The 26,922-nt window shown below is 41.9% G+C and overlaps 1 protein-coding gene across 3 annotated transcripts in view; it reads right to left on the bottom strand.

The window, feature by feature from the left end:
* The window catches only part of ERBIN (erbb2 interacting protein), a 347,855-nt gene that overhangs the window by 13,630 nt on the left and 307,303 nt on the right, over positions 1-26,922 (bottom strand). For 2 of the 3 annotated variants that reach the window (XM_077462647.1, XM_077462648.1), the window contains 7 exons: positions 26,271-26,453; positions 22,729-22,846; positions 19,017-19,200; positions 16,774-18,283; positions 11,965-12,108; positions 1,584-1,697; positions 1,004-1,093 (listed from right to left, as the gene is read on the bottom strand). In XM_077462647.1, the coding sequence (XP_077318773.1) occupies positions 1,004-1,093; positions 1,584-1,697; positions 11,965-12,108; positions 16,774-18,283; positions 19,017-19,200; positions 22,729-22,846; positions 26,271-26,453 (2,343 nt within the window). The remainder of the gene's footprint in view (positions 1-1,003; positions 1,094-1,583; positions 1,698-11,964; positions 12,109-16,773; positions 18,284-19,016; positions 19,201-22,728; positions 22,847-26,270; positions 26,454-26,922) is intronic. The other variant, XM_077462650.1, reaches the window with a different exon arrangement.

Raw genomic sequence — 26,922 nt, 5'->3', positions numbered from 1 at the left:
ACTACTATGCATCGCATAGTAGCCCATTATGTGTCACTTACCTGACACAGGAGCCAGCGAAGTCACCGCTGTCCCCTGTAGTTCGGCGCATCCATCTTCTCGGTGGGGTCTCGCAGCCCCGCCTCTGTCATTCGGCGAAGCCGCGATGACGTCACTACCACGCATGCGCACGGGAGCCGAGACGTGCGGCATCTTCGTCATCGAGGATGCCACGCTCAGTGCGTCTGCACACCGCTGTCTAAGGCGCATGCGCCGTAGACAGCGGTGCCCGTCTTCGGGCAAATATCTCCTAAACCATATAGGTTTGGGAGATATTTCTTGGACCTACAGGTAAGCCTTAATCTAGGCTTACCTGTAGGTCAAAGTGGTTTGTAAGGGTTTACAACCATTTTAAGTGTGCATACCGCTCAAGGAAGAGAGGAGAGCTTTAAGTGTGCATACTGCTCCGGTGAGTGATGAATCGCAATCTGGTGTAGGTGCCTGCCTCGGCTCTCCACCGCAAACTTTAAAGGCAAAAGGAAAAAATTGGCCGCACACCACCGCAGAGCTGAAGCAGATAAAATCCTTTGTTGTCACCATAGCCTGACAGACAGAACAGGACCAAATGTTGCCGTGGCAATTCACACGGACATCTCATGCTTAATCATAACCAACCTATGATTAAACACGAGTCCATGTGTTTAAAAGCTTCAACATTTGGTCCTGTTATGTTTGCCTGGCTATGGTGACAATAAAGGATTTTATGTGCTTCCGCTCCGTGGTGGTGTGTGGACAATTTTTTCCTTTTGTCTTGCTAGTGTGGTTTTGCATGTAAATGCAAATTATCTAGTATTGTGCTGACTAGCTGGATTGAGGGCTGGGTTATTTTTGGACTGCGCTGTACATTATCATTTGTAAATTGTTTTCAGAAATAAATGATGTCAAACTCAAAATAACTCTAAATGCTAATACTGAGAAAAAATATGGGAGGTTGCTGGCAGCTTCAATAGAGTGGAAATCTTACCATTGATGGCTGGGCAGAGTGATGATGGAGCTGGCTATAGTTGCTCTGAGCTCTTGATGGTGGGCACATCTGTCCATTGCTCATATGCATCTGTAAAACAATTTTACAATTTCAAACACCTCAAGGTGGTGACTAATAAACTCTCTCTTGTGGCTATGCAAGACTGCTCTATCATTATTAATATAACCATTGTCATAAAATGGATAAAGTGCAATGTATGAACAGTTGTGAAGCTTTCTTTCCTAAGTCCTCCCCTCTAGTGGCCAAAATATTTAAACAGTTCGAAAATGATATCTTAGCAGATCTATGATGTTTGCATAGTTAAAACAAAATTTGTTGCAGTAGTACATACATTGCACATTCATGTGCACATGTTGTAAATATCTTTTCAAACACAAAGAAAATACTTTGATAGCCACAGTCTGATTTACACTGCATAATAGCTCTGTATCCATCTTTGTATGTTGTCCCTGTGGCTTGTCATTTAAAATGTGGAGTACTATTCACAGTAACATGAACTCCAGGAGAATTAAAACTAATGAAATAATGCAATTGAAGCAACATATAGTGTGTTGGTTACCTTTTTTCCACCATCAGTAGAATTCTCCTTGTGAAGCAAGGTTGCATAATTTTGCTGTCCGGGCCCAAATACATCGTCCTGTGCAGGTTCCCCTGTGCTGCCAGTGGTCGGGTGCTGTCAGCAAACAGAAAAAATATTACATACGGAATACTGTATATGAGGGGTCACAACCAATAGCTTGTGAGCAACATTTGGCCCTCAGAACCCCGATGCTGCCTTACAATTATGCTGCAATAATTTCTTGTCCTAGTACTTCAAGTTTGGGCTAGAGCTCTTTTTTAAAAAGGATTACATTTTCTTTATGTTATGCTGAAATGGATTATGGATTAGATGTTAAAGAGATTAGACCATCAGCATCAGAAATATATTAGGTAAAACAATTGAGTTACTTAAAAAGAAGCCTGAAAAATAACAAGAAATGCATGTAGTTTCATTACAAATAAACAGCATTTAAAAAACCGTAGCATACGCAAAACTTATATCAGTTTTGGTGGATGCTAGTGACATAAATCAGCTAATGGTTTCTTATGTTTCTCATGGACTTTTCTGGTAAGATCTCTATGCTTCAGGATCCAAACAACTACAGACAATACAAGAGGGTGCCAGTTTTCGACTGGATGAGACTATCAAGAGTGCAAGAACAAAGCCAGAAACTATGGTGGGGAAACCTTTCTAAAGGAGATCTGAAACCTTTAAAGAAGCCAGCCTGAGCCCAACTTGATTGCATGCCACTTGTTGCATATCCCTGTAAAGTTGGCCATAGACAAAGCAATTTTCTTTTGTTGCAGGAAAGAAAATCACTTGACCCATCAAAACAGTCGGTATAGATACAATCAGCCTGCCATACATGGTTCGAATCTCAGCTGATTCCTGCTGAACTGGCTGAGATTCCATCTGTCTATGGTTCGCTTCAAGCTGTGCTGTCATAAGAGAAATGCCAATTTCCCGACTGTTTTTTTTTAAACTTCAATACTTGGAATCACTGACCTAGCTCAAGAATACAGCAAGTGAATTCAGAACATCTGATCTACAAACATGTTAAAAGTAATTGAAAGCATCGATACCAGTATGGTATCGGGGAAATAGAATTTTCAGTAGGGGAAGTCATTAACCACTTAAGGACCGCCGTATTGCCATTGTACGTCATCACAATGGCACAGGCAGGCACAAGCACGTACATGTACTTGCCTGCCTTCCAGCGGGTGGGGGGTCCGATCGGACCCCCTCCCGCTGGATACGGCGGTCCGTTTCCCTCCAGCAGCGATCCGTGATGAGGGGATGGCCGTTGGTTTCTGGCCACCCCCTCTGGATCGCTCCTGGCCAATGACGAACTTCCTACCACTGTGTATTGTTTACACAGGAAGGAGGAAGTGATGTCATTCTCCTCGGGGCGGTCTTTTTGACTGGACTACGAGGAGAAGACTAATAGTAAGTGTGCACCAACACTACACTGACATGTAGGTACACACAGGCACACAAAGCCCCCCCCCCCCGATCCCCCCCTCCCCCCCAGTCACAGTGTCACTGATTGCAGTGATCATTTCTTTACTGATCACTGTATTCAGTGTCAGTTGTGACAGTAAAAACTGTCAGGGCAGTTAGTGTTAGATCCAGGGTAGCCCCCTATCACCCCCCAATAAAGATTTAACCCCCTGATTGCCCCTAGAGTTAACCCTTTCACCCCCTTTTGCCAGTGTCACTAAGCGATCATTTTTCTGATCGCTGCATTAGTGTCGCTACTGTCGCTAGGTAGCTAGTTATTTTTTTAGGTTCACCGCCAGGTTTTTATAGCGCTAGGTACCCTGATATACTACCCAATAATGGTTTTAACCCCCTGATTGCCGCTAGTTAACCTTTTCACCCCCTTTTGCCACTGTCACTAAGAGGATTAATTCAGAAATATTATAGAATACTGATGCTGCTAAGATGGCTTAGTTCACTGTCCATCGGCAACAGCTCTGATACAGTGTACAGTAATTATAAGAAGGAGATTTACATAGGTGCAGCTGTTTTTGCAATGACTACACACATTTTAAGGTTTATCATCACATATAAAAATGTTTAATTTTGTTTAATTTGCAGCATTCCGTAATGGCTTGCTTTACAAAGAAATAGTTAAAGTAATTTACCAAGGTAATATAAAGCGTATTGTGTTAATATGGTAATGGTTTATTAAACAAGGCAGTATAAAGTGCAGTAACACAAAGCCATCGAATTCAAGCCGCTGTGGTCATATAATAAAAAAATAATAATAATATAATCAATAAGCTTCCACATCTCATATAATCCGATTATTGCACTAGCAAACATGACTAATTGGAGAAAGCAGTAGAGTAAAGCTCACCTTAGACCTCAAAGGGTAGAGGTTATATAGATATGATCCAACTCTGTCCTTTAGCACTGCACACAAACACTCCGCTTAAGCTGGCCGTATAATTTCTTTCCTTTAACAGCCACTAGCAATAATCACATGTAAAATCCAGCAGGCTAGTTGCACCCAAGTTGATAGATTGATCAACTTGGGCACATTCAGCCTGCCCATACATGGTTCGAATCTTAGCTGGTACCTCCTGAACTGGCTGAGATTCGAACCATCAATGGCCGGCTTTAGCTGAGTGTTGGTGCTCACAGCTCACAACTATTGGGGTTGGAGGAGTGATGTGGGCAATATCCACCATCTTGATTGCCTTAATTGGCGCTGGTATGTTACAGTGAGAAGGTTTGCATAGATGGCTCAAATTTCTGCCGATTCCAGCTGAACAGTCCATAATTCGAGCTGTGGGGGGGGGGCCATCAGCACCCCTTTCTGACAAAAGTACATTTTTCAATTTACTTTTATCAGAGAAGCCAAGTGGAAAGTTATAGACTCGGATGTTGGCTGTCTGAATACAATTGCCGGCAGGGAAAATTCCTTAATCTACGCTGTTTATGGTGTATGAAGGAATCTCTCATGTGCGTGTGATTAGTCTTAATCTAACATAGCCTTGTGCCTGACCCCATACACGAATTGAAATTCAGTCAGTCCAACAGGGACTGGCAGAATTTTGATAGATGTATGGGCAAGTACGTGGTGTTGTACACAAGTTGATCTATTGACATAACCAGCCAGTTGGGGTTTTCCTTAAACAATCAGTGTTGCCAGCTATAGACGGCAACACAATCATTGTATTCTGATGGCAGGGAAGGCTCCCCGCTGTCAATACCATAACGAGAAGGACTTCCCCACCCACTTCAAATGTGTGGATGGGGGAATCAGCACATTTTTTATTTTTTTTGTATAACCCACTGGAATCACGTATGGTCAGCTTAAATCCAAGTGGAGCAGACAGTAAAGTTATACACAAAAAGCACAAGCGGTAACAAAACTCACTGCATGCACAAGCAGAGGATTTTAGGTAAATATTAGGATTAGAAGTACGGTATGCTTAATCATTGCAGCTTTTACTTTACCAATGAGCAGATAAATAGTCATACAGTATCTCACAAAAGTGAGTACACTCCCTCACATTTTTGTAATTATTTTACTGTATTTTTTAATGTGACAACACTGAAGAAATAAGAAACACTCATTAGTGTCCACCTGTGTCATGGGTGGAGACCTCTAGTTCTCCCACCTGGAGGAGTGTATTGCTCCCATGGTTTAGAGAAGCAGGATCTCCCAGTCTATGGATAGTGTAGGACCCAATCTCTAAACATTCACGGGGGTGGCTGGTGTCAGTCCTCCACACTGTAATGTGCAGGGACACTGTGGTATAAAGGGGGCTGCACTGTAAAGGGGCACTACAATGACTACAGCACCCCTTTATATTACAGTGTCCTAGTCCTATTGTGGCCATACAATGTACTGTCTGTCTCCTATTGTGCTCACACTGCCCAGTGACACTGACCTGCTCTCTCTGGTGGTGCTGAACAGCGCGCGGCTCTCTCTGGTGGTGCTTGACAGCGCGGCTGGCTCTCTCTGGTGGGGTGGGTACAGCGTGGCTCTCTCTGGTGGGGCGGGTACAGCGTGGCTCTCTCTGGTGGGGCGGGTACAGCGTGGCTCTCTCTGGTGGGGCGGGTACAGCGTGGCTCTCTCTGGTGGGGCGGGTACAGCGTGGCTCTCTCTGGTGGGGCGGGTACAGCGTGGCTCTCTCTGGTGGGGCGGGTACAGCGTGGCTCTCTCTGGTGGGGCGGGTACAGCGTGGCTCTCTCTGGTGGGGCGGGTACAGCGTGGCTCTCTCTGGTGGGGCGGGTACAGCGTGGCTCTCTCTGGTGGGGCGGGTACAGCGTGGCTCTCTCTGGTGGGGCGGGTACAGCGTGGCTCTCTCTGGTGGGGCGGGTACAGCGTGGCTCTCTCTGGTGGGGCGGGTACAGCGTGGCTCTCTCTGGTGGGGCGGGTACAGCGTGGCTCTCTCTGGTGGTGCTGGGGCTATTAGTTCCCCAGCACAGTCCACTCTTTTTCCATGTCTCCTGTAGTAGTTGCTACAGTGTAGCACACCTTAGCTCGTTTCTGGGTTTTCTCTTCCCCTCCTCCAGCAGAGTGCCTGCTGGGGACTGTAGCCTGCTTCCTGCTGAGAACAATTGGGCCACCAATCTCCAGGACTAAATTTCCCATAATGCCCCTCTAGTTTCTTCTGATTGGCCCTCCGCTGTGGCCAATTGGGAGGGAAGTACAGGCAGGAAGCTTTCTCTTTTCCTGTGCTGCCAACATGTGAAAGGGGGGGGGGGGGCGAGCAGGGGAAATATCCTGGCAGCTCTCCCCCCCCCTTGTCCCACTGTGAGGACACCCATGGATGGATGAGGAGGAGCAGTCCGTAGCAGCGGAGAGAGCGGAACTGTCAGTTTCTGCTTTGAGGCTGATTTGTGTACGAGAGAGACACACAGCTCAGCCCATGCTGCCACTAGTTCCGCCGGAGAAGACACAGGCATGGCGGCCGTGGCATGTGTTAACCCAGTCGAGGTCACTGCTTACCTCCCGCTGTGCGGCTTGATCATCAACAGGCCACGGAGTGGGCAGCTCTGGCCCACCGGGAAAATGCCCAGTCTGTCCTATGGCCAGTCCGGGCCTGGCCATCATTTTCCAGCACTGCCTTAACCCTCTTGGGCATGGTGTTCACCAGAGCTTCACAGGTTGCCACTGGAGTCCTCTTCCACTCCTCCAAGACAACATCATGGAGCTGGTGGATGTTAGAGATCTTGCACTCCTCCATCTTCCATTTGAGGATGCCCCACAGATGCTCAATAGGGTTTAGGTCTGGAGACTTGCTTGGCCAGCCCATCACCTTTACCCTCAGCTTTTTAAGCAAGGCAGTGGTCATCTTGGAGGTGTATTTGGGGTCGTTATTTTGGAATACTGCCCTGCGGCCCAGTCTCCGAAGGGAGGGGATCATGTTCTGCTTCAGTATGTCCCAGTACATGCTGGCATTCATGGTTCCCTCAATGAACTGTATCTACCCAGTGCCGGCAGCACTCATGCAGCCTCAGACCATGACACTCCCACCACCATGCTTGACTGTAGGCAAGACACACTTGTATTTGTACTCCTCATCTGGTTGCCGCCACACACTTGCTTGACATATGAACCAAATAAGTTTATCTTGGTCTCAGACCACAAGACATGTTTCCAGTAATCCATGTCCTTAGTCTGCTTGTCTTTAGCAAACTGTTTGGGGCTTTCTTGGGCATCATCTTTAGAAGAGGCTTCCTTCTGGGATAACAGCCATGCAGACCAATTTGATGCAGTATATGGTCTGAGCATTGACAGGCTGACTCCCCCACCCCTTCAACCTCTGCAGCAATGCTGGCAGCACTCATAAGTCTATTTCCCAAAGACAACCTCTGGATATGATACTGAGCATGTGCACTCAACTTCTTTGGTTGACAATGGAAGCACATGTTCTGAGTGGAACCTGTCCTGTTAAATTGCTGTATTTCCTTGGCCAGCATGCTGCAGCTAGTATCAGGGTCCTGACCTTATAGCATAGGCCATCTTTATGTAGAGCAACAATTCTTTTTTTAGATCCTCAGAGAGTTCTTTGCCATGAGGTGCCATGTTGAACTTCCAGTGACCAGTATGAGAGAGTAAGAGCGATAAACAAATTTAACACACCTGTTCCCCATTCACACTCGAGACCTTGGAACACTAACAAGTCACATGACATCAGGGAGAGAAAATGGCAAATTGGTCCCAATTTGGACATTTTCACTTAGGGGTTACTCACTTTTGTTTCCAGCGGTTTAGACATTAATGGCTGTGTGTTGAGTTATTTTGAGGGGACAGCAAATTTACACATGTAGCCAAGTGACATTTCTTTAGCGTTGTCACATAAAAAGATATAAAATATTTACAAAAATGTGAGGAGTGTACTCACTTTTGTGAGACATTGTATATACTGTACTACTTCTATCCAGGACGTCTCTTCAAGCTTCTGAAACTTAATCTTCTACTATAAACCACTTTAGTGATGTGTCTATGACCATTATTTGCTTAGAAGCTTAGGACTGGTAAATCCTAGGAGCCAGCATGTCTAAAAATCTATAACTCAGTCTCCTACTGTAGCCTTCATTTGTTGTGTATGATTAACCATAGAGTTATATGGTTTCTGTCACAGCATTTGCATTATCTATATTATTCACTGTTGTATGCATCAATTTGTTTAGACCAGCCTTTAACAAGGGTTCCTCCCAAGGTTGCTGTTACTTCCTTGAGCAGTGAGTAGAATGATCTGCCACCAAGACCATCAATGCAAGGGGAACATTTTCCATTAAACAATGTAAGGGCTCTTTTCTACTCTACACTAATGTTACAGGATACCAGTTTGTTCTATCTGAGTATACTGCTAGTTAGTCTTCCCCAAGACTTGAAGAGCATTTTAAAGGGTCCTCCAAAATGAAAAAGGTTGAGACAACCTACCTTAAAAAATGCCAAGGAAGAAGACAGCACTTTGTAGATCAGTAATAGTTATATTAATAACAACTGATGTCTAACTGTTCATGTATTGTCAGTAAAGGTGCATGCTCCCTAGCTATCTGAATAGAGATCTGTACGGCTATTGAGATATAACCTTCCATTGCTTGACTATCTAAAAAAGTGTATTAGCTATTACAGCTCCAAGAAAAATGTAGCCAGCAACTCTAGATGACATTAGAAAATATTTATTGCTACATGCAAAGTCAATATTAAAAAACACTGATGCGTTTCAGCATTGTTCACAGTACCTGTGCATCAGATTTTCTAATAGGATCTGGAGTTTCCGGCTACATTTTTATTGGAGATGTCTACTTAATTGCTGGATGCCATTCGAGCCTGAGCATCCAGTGAAGGATTCCACTTTTATCCAATAAGAGTGTTCTCTCATGTGAGCGCTACATCTGTGTTGTTTTTCTAGCTAAAGTACTAGCTGGAAAGTCACAGGAACCAACTAAGAACTCTTTCATTCCTCCAAGTTTTAGGAAGGATGAAGAGAAAAGGCACGCCGCTTTCATCTCTACTTGAAAATGATGGGTGATCAGTGCACAAATCCCAAGGAAACAATTTCCCAGTGTTCCTAAAAATATGCTTCTGATGCCTTTTTCTAATTGATGCTGGTGAAAGTTCATGTCCCTCAGCTTGTTTGAATGACCTTCATCTTCCCCTATGATGAGTGAAGTTTAACTAACCTCGTATAGTGGTGTCGGGAACTTCCCAACGCCTGAAGATGTGGCTGGCTTTTATCTAAGTGGGGTAACACTCGTCTCCAGAAATCTCAAATAATCCTATGCAAATCTTTACTTTTCATGAAATAAAGCTTGGACAGACTTGTATGACTGTGATATGTGACAGCTTGAATTAACTGTTAAAGTTTAATGAAGTGAAAAAATCAAAGATTACATTTATGTTGCAGTCCGTCACTAGCATTTACAATTTTTTTTCTTTAGTTCTGACCCCCCACCTAATTTTACTACCCATTGATGCTGCAAATAAATCAGTTATTTTATCACTTACTTTACCAGGGTGACAACACAGTCTTAAACTGGCCATACACAGCTCGAAACTGTATTGAAATCAGACAAAATTTAAGCGGTGAGCGGCCTTGTCAGCACCACCCAGCTTGTAAAATGTAGCTTGAAAGCTGGGTGGAAGATTGTCAGTAAACTGCTGCTGCATGGTATCAGATGCAATCACTGTCAGGCCACTTTCACACTGACTGATCAATTGGGTCTGCCTGTCAGTTTTTCAGGTGGTTGCGGTCGGACCATCCATCGTGTCGATCCTGTCTGCTAAAAACAGGCAGATGAGGATCCATTCCCCATCTATCCAGTGAATCAAACAAGATGACAGTTGGACAGAAACAGTTGACAGCCGTTTCCGTCCAACTGACCACTCTGCATCAGCAGAGCAGACATGGACCTGTCATCCACCTGCTCAGCGTGGATCAGTAGAGGGGTCCCCTGCAGAGTGGGCGGATTCGCTGGAGGACTCCACCAGTGTGAAAGGGGCAATAAAGGTAATCCGACTGCTACAGGTTTCAGGCAGGGGAGAGTCTTCCATTTACTATGGATAGGGGAATTGCATAATTTCTCAAGAGCAATCTATGCAGATAAAGCTAGCCTTAGAGGGATAGGTAGTTTTAAATGGAAAGCAAATTAACACCAAGCTCCAGTTAATACTTTTCAAAAAGTTACAGCAAGTTTTTCTTATTAAGCTTTAACCTCCCTGGCAGTATTCCCGAGTCTGGCTCGGGGTGAGATTTAATTACCATAAGCGGTATTCCCGAGCCAGACTCGGGATCGCATCGCTGGATCCATGTAGGGGGTTTACTTACCTTGTCCCCTAGATCCAGCGATGTCTCCCCGCTGTGATCAGTGAACCACCGTGTCTCGCTCGATCTGTGACAGCACAGAGCTTCGTTCCCTGCGAGTGTTGCGAGTGCGACGCACGGGGACGGAGTTCAGCGCCAAATTCAAAAAGTAAAAAAAACAGTATAGATACAGTATACTGTAATCTTACAGATTACAGTACTGTATCAAATAATTACACATCCCCTTTGTCCTTAGTGGTTTGTCCAGTGTCCTGCATGCAGTTTTATATTATAAATACTGTTCTTTATGCCTGGAAACAGGAAATTGTCCATAGCAAACAAAAAATGTCCGTTTACATCAAAAGTGGTTATAGACCAGCTAGAAAACAGCGATAATAAATTAGAATCACTCGCAGAATTGAGCGATAGTAATTTGTGGGGAAATTCGTCATCAAACACTAAAAGTAGCGACAACGACAATTCTGCATATTTCAGTGTTTTTGATTTGATTACATTATTGAATCATTTTTATTATTATATTATTATTTGTTATAATTATTTATAGTTATTTAATATATATATATATATATATATATATATATATTTTTTTTTTTAATAATCATATGGTTAACCCATATGACTAAAAGCTGACCATTGTAAGCATCCCTGATGTAATAATATGGGTTTTCTCTAACCCTGTGACAATTGCAGAACAGCTTGACCTGTTGCAGAAAGTGGACAAATAATAGCTCTGACATTTAATAAAGCTCTACGAGGTACTGAGAAAAACAAAACCCACTTACTGCATTAATGCTGCCAACAGACTACAACGTAGATGTAATTTAAAATTTTGCCCATAGGTACACTGTAAATTATAACTGCTACTCCCAACTGGATTAACTTGCTCCTGAATTACTGAATTTGATTATTGTTGCCTACATTGCCCAAGGGGATTAGGTCAGGTCATGCTCAGCTTTCTAAAGGCAGGCCATACACAATGCAAATTTCTTTCCTGCAAGCAAGGATTGCAGGAAAGAAATTCGCACAATTCCCCCATCAACACAGGCAGTGCTGACAGGGGAATTCAGCCATTGCCTTCTCCTGGCAAGGGGAGCCAGTGATTATCGCTAGTGGCTTTGGCAATAATCAGAAGTGACTCAATCAGGCTGGAAGTACCCAAGTTGATCGATCAACTTGGTGCATTCCGTCTGCCCATTAATGGTTCCTGCTGAACCGTCCGCGATTCGAAAAAGTGTATGGCTGGCCTTAGAGCAATAATGGTCCTTTAGAACCTTCAGAACTGCTGGTTACTGCACACAAATATTTTCTAACCTGACGACAAATATCTGCCCTGTTATGAAGCAGAAAGGAAGTGGGGAAAATTGCAACAAGTCCCCGTGAATTAATCTCACTGTCAACTGTCACTGGTGACAGATCGGCTTGTTTACAGTCAGACTTATACTATGAAACACATCTGCTCATATCAATGCACTTTAGTAGATTATGAATTCAATATTAAATCAGTTATACAGATTAGGTTTAGAATTTCCAATTAGAACAGTTCTTTCCAGATTGTATTGCAGTTTGATTATTATCCTAAGACAGGTACGTTAAGTACTCACACGAAGTATGTGAACACCAGAACCTCTTCTGTCAGCAACACTCAAGGCAACACTGCCTTGGCTGCCATGCAGATCTCTAGAGCTGTCATACACAGAGCTGCTAGATGCAGTGTAAGTGGAATTAAAGGACCGTGACAGCATGCTCTGAATAGAGAGGGATAGATGTAACAACACAGATTAGTAAAGCATGCATATACAACCAACAATGGGTTACTCATACATCCACTCAACACATCTAGGTGCCATGCACATCTCATGCAGATATACACACACAGCAGTGCGTCGTGTACCAATAACCCAACATAAGGACATGCAACTTTCATGTGACCAAAGGAACAGTAGAAACATTTATTAACCACTAAACACATAACATACAAACATCATGGAACAGAAAAATCTAAACTGGACAAAAGATATAATAGAGGAATTCTTTAACGACCAATTAGATGTCTTCTTTCAGCTTCTAACCTGAACTAAAGAAAGAACTGCTAACTTCTAGCAAAGTTGCCATGTACTACGCACTCCTCATTTATATAAATAACCCCACTTTGTTTAAAAGAAAGGGAGAACATGACTGGGCTGATACAAAAGCCCATTTATGCCTTCACTGGCGATTTCATTTTCAGCGTGCATTATTTTTCATATTTAATGACAATTTTGGTTGTTTGTAGCAATGCCAGTAAACAACCACTGGGTGGCAGTAAAGTAGCATATGAATTCAATGCTCCTTGCAGATAAAAAAAAAAAAAAAAAATACAAAAATGTCATGGTTCTGTGATAGCTACATGAATAGATCAATGATGTATGTTGCTCTCTTTACCATTAACACACATTTTGCGTCAATTTTACTCTATACAGTAAAACCCTTGGATTGCGAGCATAATTCATTCTGGAAACATGCTTGTAATCCAAAGCATTTGTATATCAAAGCGAATTTCCCCATAGGAAATAATGGAAACTCAGATAATTCGTCCCACAACCATATAGTCATAGGTCTTTTAGCTTATAGTCCATATAAAAAGATTATAGTAATGTGATAGGTTATGTAACCATAAAATGTCCATCCACAAATAGCAGCCTTCACAAAGGGATTAGAAGCCAAATCCAACAGGAGCTACATAATATAAAAGAGAAGAGAGGAGCCTCTAAGTGTAGCAAGATGGTTACATTTAATGAAGGTACAACATTTAGCAAATCACATGGTTGATGATTAAAAGACGCACAAGTATGCAGGCATCTGGGAAAAAGCTGTTCACATAGACCATTCTCCGTTCAGGCTCTCACCGCTGTCAATCTGCAATGGTGACCGGGAAGACTACCCTGCAGTAGAGTGATCTGAGAGTGAGGCTTGGGGAGCTTGAGGAGCGCAGTGTGGAAGGGAGGACGAGGATGGTTTATGTGGACAGCTTTACCCCGGATGCCTGCATACTTAGGTGTAGTTCTTTTAATCATCAATCATGGGAGTTTCTAAATATTGTACTTATATTAAATGTAGCCATATTGCTACACTTAGAGGCGCCTCTCCTCTTATATATTCACTTGTGACATGATGCTAATTGTATATCAAGACAACGCTTGTTTATCAAGTCAATATTTATAAAGAAATTTTGCTAGTCTTGCAAAACACTCTCAAACCAAGTTACTCTCAAACAAAGGTTTTACTGTATTTCTTTTACAGATCAGCTTCTGTAAATGCATATGAGCATATACAGTATATGTTCTGAGTTTTCATACAATGTTATGATTAGTAGATCTGTCATGTGAGCAAATTAAAAATCTGTATCAAAATCTGACAGTTTTCTGTGGACCATGCGATCACAGGCATGAACTATACATAGGACACTAACGTTTCAGTGACTCATTACTAAGCCCAACCACTGAGACTAGTACTATATTCCTGGACAGTGAGGAGTGGAATTTAGATCAGAAGAGGGTGTAGATTAGCTCACTAAGAATCCAAGGCTCTGTAAATAGTGGGGGATTAACAAAGGGAAATATGTTGTTTTTAGTGTAAAAATTGGTGCATTTTTCATGGGCCAAATCAACAATGCCATTACACAAATTCTATTGTGTTGTTGTGACAACTGTGCTCTATCACTGTAAAAGTGATATGTACAGTTTCCATTCTGATAGTATGCACCAAACTAATAAAGCACCTTCACCAATATTCTAAGTTAAAAAATGATTGTAAATCAGAGTGGTGTAAATATTGTAGGCGGGCGGGGGGAGCAGCACTGCAACAAGGAGAGGAGAGTGGGGTGTGTGTGGACGGACAAAGCACCTCTGGCATGCAACAAATTCACAAATTGGCATTCAACACTTATTTGGCACGTAAAACAGCAAATAAGCGTGCCTATAGAAATCGCCGCATTTTTTTCCCATGTATCAAGCTTTGTTAACTCCCCAAGAGTGTCCTGGTTTCCAGGGGTTCTACAGGCCAAAGCAAAGTTGAGGGTTATTGCATACTATAATGAGTAGAGATGAGGTTGGGTGTCCTACAAACTTATCTCTACCCAAACTTGCTCTTTTTTTTATTCCAATGAGCTCCAATCCAGGCCATCCCTTCCGCAGTTTATGTATACAGATGCAGGCTGCCTTTAGAAGAAATTTAATCTTTAAGTAGAACTAAAGGAAAAACTTTTTATTTTTTTTTTAAGTTTTAGATAGTTTTAGATAGAGTTGAGAGGGATTAGAACCCCCATCAGTTATTATTGCTGTCTGTGTCCCCCGTTAGGGAGATTCACCCTCTCAATTTGTCCTGTTAACCATAATCATTGAAAGTGAAAATAAAAGAAAATCCCATATTTTGGGTTGTCCCCAGAAAGGTGGTATATAGACAAAATCTTCCAATAGGGACACTAGTTCTGGTGACCTGGGGGTCCCCAAGGAATTCCCTTAATTGGCAGTAACTTCCTCTCACTTCCTGTGGCTATATAGGAAGTGAAGGGAAATATCCACAATCGGATACAGATGGCAAAAAAAAAATCTGATGGGTTATAACCCTCCTTTAGACCGGTTCACACTGATGCAGTGTGGGAACCGCAGCGATTTCTGTGCGGTTCATCAGAATCGCAGGCAGTTCCACACTGTGCTCTGCAAACCACTGCAAGTGTCAACATAAAGTAAATGACACCCCCAAATTGGTTTGCAAAAGGAGGGGAACTGTGGAATCGGATCACATGGGTCTGAACACCCATGTGATCCAATTCCAGTGTGGACAAAAAAAAAAAAAGTGTCCTGCACATTTTTGGTGCAGATCTAGTGCGAACTGAGCTATACATAATGTATAGCTCAATTCGCACTGCACCTAATTTGCATGTCATTTGTACAGGAATTTGGTGCGATTCATGCACAAATGACATGCGATGCAGCAGACCAAATCAGTGTGAACCCAGCCTTACTTCATCCAAAATGAAAAAAAAAAAGAAGTTTTGCCTATAGTTCTACCTTTATATTTAAATAGGGGCTGCATAATGAGAAGATATTGATGTGGCTCTGAACACTTGATGTAGATATAAAAACAAACGTGCACCTCATTCAAAATGACAATGCAGCGCTCAAGCATCTGACATCTGTGGTCACTGAATATCACATCTACTAAATTAGTGAACAGAACAATAGTCTATAATGTGCCCCTATACCAGTATGGCAAGGTTATATACCATTTCAGCTATTTCAGACAAAGTTAAAATGAATCTAGAAAAATAAAATGTAGAAAACATTTTACAGAATCTGTCATATCATGGAAGGGGCGAGGAATAAAAACTGTTGTAGTTATAAAGTGCAGACCCAAATAAAACCTTGCGGTTATGGCTGAATGCTGGGCCATTCTGACAGGCAAAGTTTCAGTACTAGAAGTGCCAGAACATGCTTGATGCTTTCTGTGGCACCGCGCATTATTACCAGTCAGAAAGGACAGGATTTAGCCATAATAGACACGGCTGCTTCAGACAACTGCAGCTCTGGATGCCTGGACCTCCAGGATGCAAAGCCTCAGCATTTTCAGAAGTGCCAGAACATGCTTGATGCTTTCTGTCTCGTTCACACTTCCCGTCATCATGATGGACAAATAGGAATGTGTGGGGAAGTACATCCCCAGAGAATGTCACAAGCACACCATGGATCTCCAGAATGGATCCAAAGCTTTATTCAGCCATCACATTGTTACAGCAGAAGCAACATTTTGGATCCTCACAGGACCCCTTCATCAGGCATGTGACATGCCCCATGAAAAGGGTCCTGTAAGGAACCAAAATGTTGCTTCTGCTGTAACAATGTGATGGCTGAATAAAGCTTTGGATCCATTCTGGAGATCCAAGGTGTACTGGTGACATTGTCTTACTCTATCTTCAGTTCCACCTGGTGGTAGCTTCAGCAACCACTTACACACACAGCCATTTCTTCAGGAACATGTGCATTGGAATCTTAGAAGGTAAACTGCGACACTGCACAGAATTACCAGTCAGAATGGACAGGATCTAGCCATAACAGCCACGGATGCATCAGACAGTTGCTCCTCAGGATGCCTGCACTTATTAACTACAGCAGTTCTGTTTCTTAAATATAAACCACATACATTGCTCTTTTGTTTGGTATCTTTTGTAAAATTAGACAAAATTTAAATAAAATGGAGTGCTGTCCACAGTAGCCAATCAGACTTTCATTTTTAGACCACGCTCATTTCTTAGTCAGAACTGACTGATCTCTATGAGCAGTGCAGACAGTTCTTTACGACATCACACTCGGTAATGGGGGTTTCTGGAATTTAAGATTTGAATAGAAGTTTTTAAGTACATTTTTCACTCTTACCTTTTCAAGCTTCTTCGCCTCTATGTGCCGCAAGACCTGTTCTCTCCAGTCATGAGGTACCTTACCTCTACCTGGAGGGTCCAGTAAGGAGTGTTCAGAACTAACCCTAGCATTTGGTTTTTTGGGACTAGTCCGAGAGTAGTTGAAATCACTGACAGACATTGTTCTCTCAGGAATATCGTTAACTGAAGGCCGTGCACTCTGTGGTCTGGGTACATTAGGACCATCAATGCTATATGTCCTGGCTGAGAGCGGTCTCTGTGGGCCTGGTATCAAGTGTGAAGGTCGGCCCATTGAATGTATGTCCCTGTAAGTCATGTAGTCCCCTTCAGGTACAACAATCCTCCTTGCGGGCCCTGTATCGCCCAGGGACATAGAAGCGTTAGAAGAGACGCTGCCCTGTCTCTGCAGCGTGTTGCGGCTTACTCCCTGATGGAGCCGATCATTCTGGGACATTGCCCATGCCTCCACGTGCCTTGGCCCCATCCTCTGGTGCACACCATACATGTTACTTGCCCTCACATTGTTATGATTAGAAAAGTTCATATTGGCAGAGTGTTTTATGTAACTGGGGCTATCTACGCTGTCGGACAGATGGAAGCGCGGAGGAGGTAAGGCTCCTTGATCCATTGAGGCCATTTGTTTCTGGTTCCACAAATTGTCTTTGGCTGTAGCACTACTGCTACTGTACTGAACATTATACTGAGGCACAGCAGACATTTGGGAACCTGGTGGACCTCTCATGGAATATGGCCCCTCAGGGTTGTGGTTGGAATCAAATTTGAACACAGTTTTCTTTCCGGTGGATACCAGATCCGATGAGGAAGACGAACCAGAGAACACCTGCAATGGCTGATCATACAGCAAAGTTGCTGACTTGCTCCTAACAATATTCTGTCCTTCAGCACTTGCCGATGCCATCTTGCCAACATACGATGATTGCGGAGAGCCGCTGTCACTCAGGATGTCATAGATCCTTAACTCTCCCATCTCAATGTTGGTTATGCTGTGAGATTTCACAACATGACCCACAGGCTCTCCCATCTGTGGAGACAAATCATCTGTGCTCTTTGAAACACACATGTCAAAAGAAGGCACTGAATCCTCTGACGCGCTCCTGACAGGCTCACTCATATCTGGAGACATATCCTCATCTGCAGAGTGTCCATTAACCTTATTAATTGCACACATATTGGGGTAGGCTTTCCTGTTTTCCAGGGGTTCAGCCTCCCGTTTCTCATTATTGTTCAAAATTGCCTCTCCAGACCTCAATTGCTGTGAGATAAGCTGTTTCTTTGGAGAATCCGAATGCAAGCTTTCATCATTTGTAAGGTTATTGTTTATGTTGATTTGGTTCAAGTTGTGTGGTTTGTCGGTATTATTGACCCTCTTCTCTTGAACCAAGTTCTCTTCACTGTCCAGTGATGGGATCTCTGTGATCTGTCTCTCACCAACAGCATTCAGTTTTCCTCCATTATGCAAAAGGTTGTTCAAGTTTTCATCTTCTTGTCTGTAAGCAGAACACAAGACTGTGAGGCCTAGTATTACCTTGATTAAAGGTTGTACAACCTTCTTAGAAAATAAATATGTAAATAAAGCTGGCCATAGATGGATTGTCATGAGTTGCAGGAAAGAAAATCACTTGTTTACCCCATCAGTGCTGATGGGGGAAATCCTCCCACAGAGCTATTGTGTTTTCACAGTGGAGGGACGGGTGGGACTGGGGAGCCTTCCCGGCTGGGAGAACACAGTGTGTATTGCTAGGTGCTATAGTCGCTAGCAATAATCGCATAAAATGCCCAACGGGCTGGTTGTACCGAAGTTGATCTTGGGTACAATCAGCCTGTCAAAACATGGTTCGAATCTTGGCCGGTCCCTGCTGAATCGGCAGAGATTTGAACAGTCTATGGCAGACTTTAATTATCTGTTACAGGTATAACATTTTTGCAGCTTTTATAGGGAAGAAAATACATTTATGTTTGCAGCAAAACAGCTAAAAGAAATGTTTGTATTGTATTTTTGCTTTTCATGAATGCATGCATATTGTGTATCATAATACAAGATGGATAGAAAATATTCACAAATATAGTACCCAAAGCTAAATTTTGTTCTGACGGCTTGTACAGAAAATAACTAGGCACACACGTCACCTTGCTATTGTTTTTTCACATCTTCCCTGAGTAGGTAGGCTGTCTTCCCTCTACACGTCTTAAGGCACAATAGTATCAATATTGCATACAGACCTTAATTTAACGCTGGTCGTAATTCTGGATTCCTTTTCTGGCGAGCACAGGGAGGTATCATGACTGCTGACGGTGTTCAATGAGACTGAGTCTGACATACGGGATGGTGAGGAACAATTACTGTTGTTCTGATTGCTGTTTTGGGTAATTTCATCCGATAAAGAGTCTGCATCTTTAATATCATCTGAAAGCCAAAAGATCATGTCAGTCAGCATCAGGCAAGCTGCCAAAACACAAAAAAAAAAAAAAAAAAAAAAAAAAAGTTTACAGCAATTTATCTAACAAAAAAATAAAGGCAGTGGAAAGACTGAGCTAATATTAAAGAAGAGTTCTATGCACTGTGTACCAATCAACCATGTAACACTACAGGATTATTATTTACGGCTTCCTAGCTTCTAAGTGCAGCTATTACTCATTATGCTACAACCGAGTAGGTCTAAGTAACAAACACCAACCAAGGCAAAAAAACAACGGGTATAGCAAGAGTCCCGTTGATTAATATAATACTTCTCTACCACTCACCACGTGAGGTATTGTCGCCGTAACCATAAACAAAAAAAAGGGGGTTATCCCAATGACAGTCATTGGGAAAGCATAGCGGTTACTATGGGTAACAAAGGGTAATTCTGAAGTAGTATTTAAAAAAAACAAATACAATTTATTGGCAAGCAGTAAAAAACGGCAATGTGCAGCTTCACAGTGTCACCTATATTGTGATGATACCTCAATAGGTGCTTCGTCAAAAACAACTGACATTATATATATATATATATATAGATAGATAGATAGATAGATAGATAGATAGATAGATAGATAGATAGATAGATAGATAGAATAGGCCTATTCTCTAGCCCACTCTTCCATCCTGCCCAGCCTCACCTAATTTTCGCTGACATCATTTCTGGCCACGTGCCACACTGGTTGTTGGGTCCCACTTCCTGGTGGCCACAGGATGCTGAAGACAGCATCCATCTATCCACACAGCATTGAGAGTGAGGGTATGCCCATATGGACGCCAAATAGGCTGAACATCTCCTTCATCCTTGGACTTAGGAGCCTGAATTACCTTTCATCCTGTAAGTGTTGTTCAGTTGTGCTAATAAAGCCTTTTAATCTCTTAGTGGTGCTTCCCCCTTTTCTTCTCCCTTCTTGTTCACACAGAGCTGGCTATACTCTGAAGACAGCTGGCGCCTACCACTACTCCTGTTCAGATACACATCCATATGTAATTGTTTCTCACATACCCACGGATGTACTATGGACTTTAATGTGTGTTTTAACCTTTTTATTAGAATTTGTGATTCAGTGATTTTTGTGATTTTTTTTTTTGCGCCAGTTTAAAGTGTATATTGTGTACATTTACATAGTATGTGTTGATGTAAGGGACTGAGCTGCATATTAATGGCACAGCCAGTGAAAATTCTGCAAGTAAAATTGTTAGTGAATATTATTGATTTCAGTAGTTAATTTATTTTCTTCTTTAAAGTGCAAAGAGCAATGGTATCCAGCAAACTATACAGGATTATATTAACAGTCTAATGTATTTAAATTAACAAATATTACTCAATATTTGTTCCTAGCAATATATGAACAAATTAACTTCTTTATATTGAACAAAGCACATAACAAAATATGTTGAACAATGCACATGACATATAGTGAAATCAACAAACAAGGGCTGCAGTTCCAACCATGACAGAAGCTGTAACCTACCTGTCCTTTTCAGCTGTAGGAATGGAGCCTTCTGACACCAATATTCATTGTTTTTGAAAGATAGAATAAAGCCTTTGATTTGGTTTTAATCATGGCGTGTAGATCATCCCTTTCTGAATTAGCTCTTAAGCAAGGTGCGCAGTTAAGTGTGTATGTCAAGTCAAAAGGTTTATTTTTTTCCGGTTTTGGATGGAGTGGGGAAGAATTAGAACTCCCTATACCCAGCACTAAATTTTTTTTTGGCTTGACACACACTTTAACCACTTCAGGCCCGGACCATTTTGCTGGTCAAAGACCAGACCACTTTTTGCGGTTCGGCACTGCGTCGCTTTATCTGACAATTGCACGGTCGCGTGACGTGGCTCCCAAACAAAATTGACGTCCTTTTTTTCCCCACAAATAGAGCTCTCTTTTGGTGGTATTTGATCACCCCTGCTGTTTTTATTTTTTGCGCTATAAACAAAAATAGAGTGACAATTTTGAAAAAAACGCATTATTTTTTACTTTTTGTTATAATAAATATCCCCCAAAAATATATAAAAAAAATGTTATGCCCTCAGTTTATGCCAATACGTATTCTTCTACATATTTTTGGTAAAAAAACAAAAAAACGCAATAAGTGTTTATTGATTGGTTTGCGCAAAAGTTATAGCGTTTACAAAATAGGGGATAGTTTTATGGCATTTTTATTAATATCGAGTCCGCGGGACCCGGTTATCGTGATCTACAGGTACCGACAGGTGGCTGGTAGATCTCAGTCTGGGTTTGATGAACTGCCATTCCGGAGCATCAGAGTGCAATGTAGAGGGACTACTTGTAAAGTTGGAGCTGTAGAAGGGAGCAAGAGCAGCATACGTGATGCCTCCTCTGCAGTGCTGGCTCCTGTCCCTTGTGGAGTGATACCAACTGCACTCCACCTCTTATCGTGGCTATCGGTCTCCAGAGTGGTGCCAGCAGTAGGAAAGAAGAGATTTTCAGGTCAGTGTGAAGCAATAAACTGGGCATTCTAGTATAGGTCTGCTTTCACACTGACGTGCTTTGGTTTATACACACTATGTGGTGCAGTGCAGCTTCTCTGTGGGTTTGCTGTGCTTAGCCATAGACTTCTATGATATTCTGCTGGTTTACTACCCCCTAACTTTACGTGTGAATGAACACAAGTGCTGCTCCTCTCAAAAGCGATCCAAGTGTGTATTGATAGGTGGTGAGGAGGTGAAATATTGTGTTCTCACCACCCAATTTAAACCCATGATTGCTGTGCAATGCACATGATCGCGACACTGTAATCCTGCATTTAGAGGTTTTGAGACCCTGTGACCAGTGATCTTTGACTTCTCCTGTGTTGTTCAGTCGGATCGCCACCTCTCTAAGGTTTCCTACCCCTGCTTTAAAGGGTAAGTTCACCTTTGGGAACAAGTTCCACCTGTTTTTTTTCTTCTTCTCCCCGTACCTGCTGTCACTATTGAAAAAGAGAGTGGCTGTGTGGGACTACAAGTACTGTTCTCAAAGAATTACCAGGGCCCCGTTGAGCGTGCTAGTAGTTCATTGAGTCTTCCTGTCTTTGTAAAACTGCCTGGCTGTATAATGTTTAGGCAGACAGCTTACACTGACAGTTTGTAGGAGTCCTGCATGGGTGACCAGGGGTGAAATGCTCTTTCCAGGCTCCTACAAAAGTGAATTATCCTTAAAGCCGGTTTCTCCATATTGAATTCTGGGTACCTGGAAATGCATGCTGGAGTGGAGACTTACAGGGGAACAGATTTTTCCTAGAGAAAGACAAGCAATATGGGATTTGCTAATCCACACTGTAAGTATTGTACCCATTGTGACTTCTAATGAAATATCTGATCCCTTCTCTTCATAGAAGAGGGAGCGATCACTTCTCTACATTTTAACATCAGCTTCAAACATTCCAGTCAATATAAAGTCCACCTGTTACACGCAGCATTTGAATCTGTTAAATCACTTGTTTTGTTGGTCTGTGTATGGCAGAGCTCACCTTTCTTGTTGTTGCCTAGTGCCACCACTTTTGGTTGATTCATGGATGTCTCTATAAGCGGCGGCCGCATTTCAGCCATCTTCATCTCGTCATCACATGACAAATCTTCCGATTCTTGCTGCAATAATTCAAGAAAAAGATCATAATGTTTAAGAAACATGGTTCGGAAAGGTAACAAGGGTTCTGTTGCCTATACACGGAAATGCTAAAGTTGCAGCGATTTGAAGTAAATTGGAGTTGTCGCCCACAGCAACCACGTGTTCTAACATTCCAAAAAGGATACAGTCTGATTAGTTGGTTGCAGTGGTGACAGTGGAGCTGTCCTCATAAGAACAAATATTTAAATTTTCCCAAAGAAAAAAAAAAAAAAGACACGATGTGTCTGGGTATAGTTCCACCAGGTTTTCATAAATCATATATCAAAATGTCAATAGCAAGAATGAACTTTTCTTTGCCCCACAGCAGTTTATCGAATTTACAAATCGCAGAAAAATACCATCTGGAATATCAAAAAGCATCTCTTGTTACTGACATTGTGATCATGAGGCCTCTCTTACAGGCTTGCAACTTTAGAAGTAATCAGTGTCCCCGATTCATCTTCTAACTAGCACTGGCGGAATGAAAATGAGAAGATAAATGAATGCCAAGAGCAACTTAAACAATTCGCCCTGACACATTCTGTCCTAAGGCCTCATCATACTGTTACTGTGCCTGAAAGAAGCGAATTGAGCTGTCTCAAAAGTCTGCAGTATTCGTCTCCCAATAAAAGGTTTCTGTTCTACAATAAAGTCCTTGCTCTGTTATTAGCAGTCGGCATTCTACTAGTATGCTTCCTAGTTCATCTATAGCACAGAAAATGTATAACAAAGCATGGGATGCTTTATATACACTATACCCTGGCATCCTTCTTTAAAATCTCCTGAATGTTGAACAAAGTCGCTCTTTAGGCTGTTCAGTGCTTTATTGAATTGAAATATAAATGATAAGACATAAGCTTGGCACAGCTTGAAAGACAAGTTCAAAGACATCCGTACAATAAAAAAGGGGAGTTGAAGGGGGATCAACAGTTTTATTCTATCTTTATTCAAGGTATCGAGGGTGTCAAATTGCTAGTAAGCATGGCCGAAAAACAGTAAGTACATTAATAAGATTTCAGCAGAGTAAAAAGCAGCTCCATCCAATCTTGTTTTGATGGTCACGTGAAATCTGATTGTTGCTCATAAAGAGAAAATAGAAAGGCGTCTCACCCTTTTAAAAGTTTGTAATGTGTGGGCTGTCTGGTCATGTGATCAATGACTGGCTGTGAGTACGTGATTGGAAGCCCACTCCACTGGCTCCCTAGTGTAAACAGTGACCAGGATGCTGTCTGACAGCACAAAAAAAATATGACACCAGCTGTACACATATATGCAGCAGCTCTATGTTGAAACCCACTACTGTGTGTACATTGGGTGGGAAGGGCTTAAAGTGTATTTATCCTTCCAAATGGCTTTATGATAGCTCAATGGTTCTGATGTCTGATACTTCTTGCTAATGTGATGATTTCTCACTTATGTTTATGAATGATTGGGGTGTGGTAGGGGGTCCCTAGGGGTATATATCCTTCTGGTCTTAAAACATCTCCCTGCAAGATTTTACTAAGGAACCATCCAGCATATCCCCAGATCATTTGATCAATGCTTTTTTGATCCCAGACTGCGAAGCTGAGGATCCAATCATTTTGGTGAGTGGGGACACCATAAGGGGGAGCATCTTCACTGATTCAAAAGTTTTGGAGCACCATTGCACTTTTCACTGAAGCACCTGAGCACTTTTAGATTTTAATGTTTTTTGTTCTCTCTTAACATTGACACAGTAGGTACAGTTTATTAGGATGTATATTGCTTGATATAGGCTGCTTTATATATTTTTCATTGTAGCACTTTTGTGTAGCAGCTACGGTCTTCCTATTCATTTTTGTTTATTTATATTTCTCGATTTTAGTTAACTGTCCAGTGCGAGTTTTTGAATGAGATATATTATTTTTCACTGGAGAACCTGCCATCAGCATGCACATCAGACAGACAGCATTAAAGCGGAGTTCCACCCACATTTCCAGCAACAAGTTAAAACAACATTGGACGTTATTTTTGGCTTGATTTACCCCGTTTCCATGGGGTAATCTGTTTTCCTCTTATTTAGCACCGCCGCAGCGAGGTGCGTAATTTCCTGGGTCACCTTGGCTCCTAGGAGATGTGTGTCATCAGTCTCAGGAGTCAGTGGACATCCCTGCCTGTTAGCATAGTGTTATTTCCAAACAGGAAATGACGCAATGAAAGACGGTGATGAGCGCCGCTATGATGGCAACCCCATTAACAATCCGTGCTCCGCGCCTTGTGGATGCTGCATGCTGGGTAGCCAGAAGCACCTTATCCTGTAAGAATACACTAGAGGGCTTCACATGCCCACAATTATGATGGGAGCACACAGGAAATGGAGGTGGTTTGTTTTCCACAAAATGCATAACTACAACAGTGGCATTGCATATAATCACCTTGTTAAACAGATATTAGTAAGAGTGTCACAGGTGTCTTTTAAAAAAAAAAAAAAAAAAAAAAAAAAAAAAAAGGCTGAAATCCTGCTTTAAGCTGGTAATTGCGAGACAGCATCGGCCTGCTGTTGCTTAAAGAAATTGTGGGTAACAGAATTTCTAAAAGTGTTCCCTCCACCTCCTCTACCGATTCTGCATAAAAAAGATCTGTATATTTCCCTGGTTTTAATCTTGTCCAGGCACATGAGCCTGCAGCTCTGGCTCTCCTGTATAAGGGAGGGGTCGACAGTTCCTGGAGATATGGCTTCCCCCTTAGGCTCCCATGGCCCAACTATTGTCGGCATTCCCTGCTCTCCCCTGCAGGAGTTGCTCACTGACACAGGAGAGTTGAAGCCATATGACCATGTGACTGGACAGGAGCTGGATAAAATTGGCAAATTTACAGATCTTTTTTTATATATGGTGTGAACATTTTTAGGCATAGTTAGCATTAGCCTCATCTTCCACTTTAATAAAAACAAAACTGAAAAACAGATCTTGGATTTACGTACATACCATACATGATGCCTGCATGTACAATAAAGCTGTGAATAGTCACTGTAGCTTTATAATTGCTGTTGCCGACTTATGTCAACAGTTATTTTACATATAATCTTTACAAGTTTGCAGTTACTGCCATGCCAATTCTGCAGAAGGATAAAGCTATGGAACCACAATTGCTAAGACTTTTTTCTTTATTCACGTTTTCCTGTTACTACAAACCTAGTCCATGTTTTCCAAATAACTTTTTAGGCTCCAATGCCAAATGCCTTCCCCTCTTTACTGCAATTTCTCATACATATAGGATGAGTCTCTCTTCTTGTGTAGCACAAACGCTATATGCTCTGGGTGGTAAAAGACATCCATTGTAGAAACATTCATAAACAAAAATTCTAAGTAATTTAGACTATGTTAAACTACTGAGGGCTATAAGATCAACAAGACAATGCTTTCTGAAGACACAAAGCCATACCTCAAGTGTCTCATCATGGTTGACAATGGTTTTTGCATTCCAGACATTTTTAACAAGGTTATTCAGCTGTGAATTTTCAATGCTTTTTTTAGTTTCTGGATCACTTGCTTTCTGTATGCAGTTCCCGACAAGGAGCTTTTCCTTTTCTTCATCCTCAGGCTTAGCTGGAGCGGACTCCAGCGTCTAGACACAAATAAAATTAAGCATGGGTAAAATAAAAGCTATTACAAAGGCAAATTACATTAGAATCAGGGTGGTGTTGAAGTAGATTTATGGGACAACAGACATTATGCTTAACTTGATTTTCTGAAATACTAATAAAATATTTTCCACCTCAGTTCAACTACTGAGCAACACTACTCTGCAATACTCCACAGATGATCCCAAAATGAACAAATACATCTGGAGTAAATATGGTTAAAGGAATGTATTGTATTTTTTTTCTACATAATGTTAATATTTATCAGTGTCAGAAATGAAAAATAAAAAATTTTGCATTGCAATTTTTTTTTGCGGTGAGAAAAGTGTGAAATGCTGCATATTATACAATCTTAGACCCCCTACGCACTATGAGGTTTTCTGCAGATTTTTGTCTTCAGATTTACCAAAACCATATAATAGAAGGGCAGACCTTAAGAGTTTCAATTTGTAT

Source organism: Lithobates pipiens, unplaced genomic scaffold (genome assembly GCF_037356315.1).
Source record: "Lithobates pipiens isolate NorthernLeopardFrog02 unplaced genomic scaffold, aLitPip1_a1.2 Scaffold_3, whole genome shotgun sequence".
Classification (NCBI taxonomy): Eukaryota; Metazoa; Chordata; class Amphibia; order Anura; family Ranidae; genus Lithobates; species Lithobates pipiens.
This window is presented reverse-complemented; position numbering and strand designations above follow the sequence as displayed.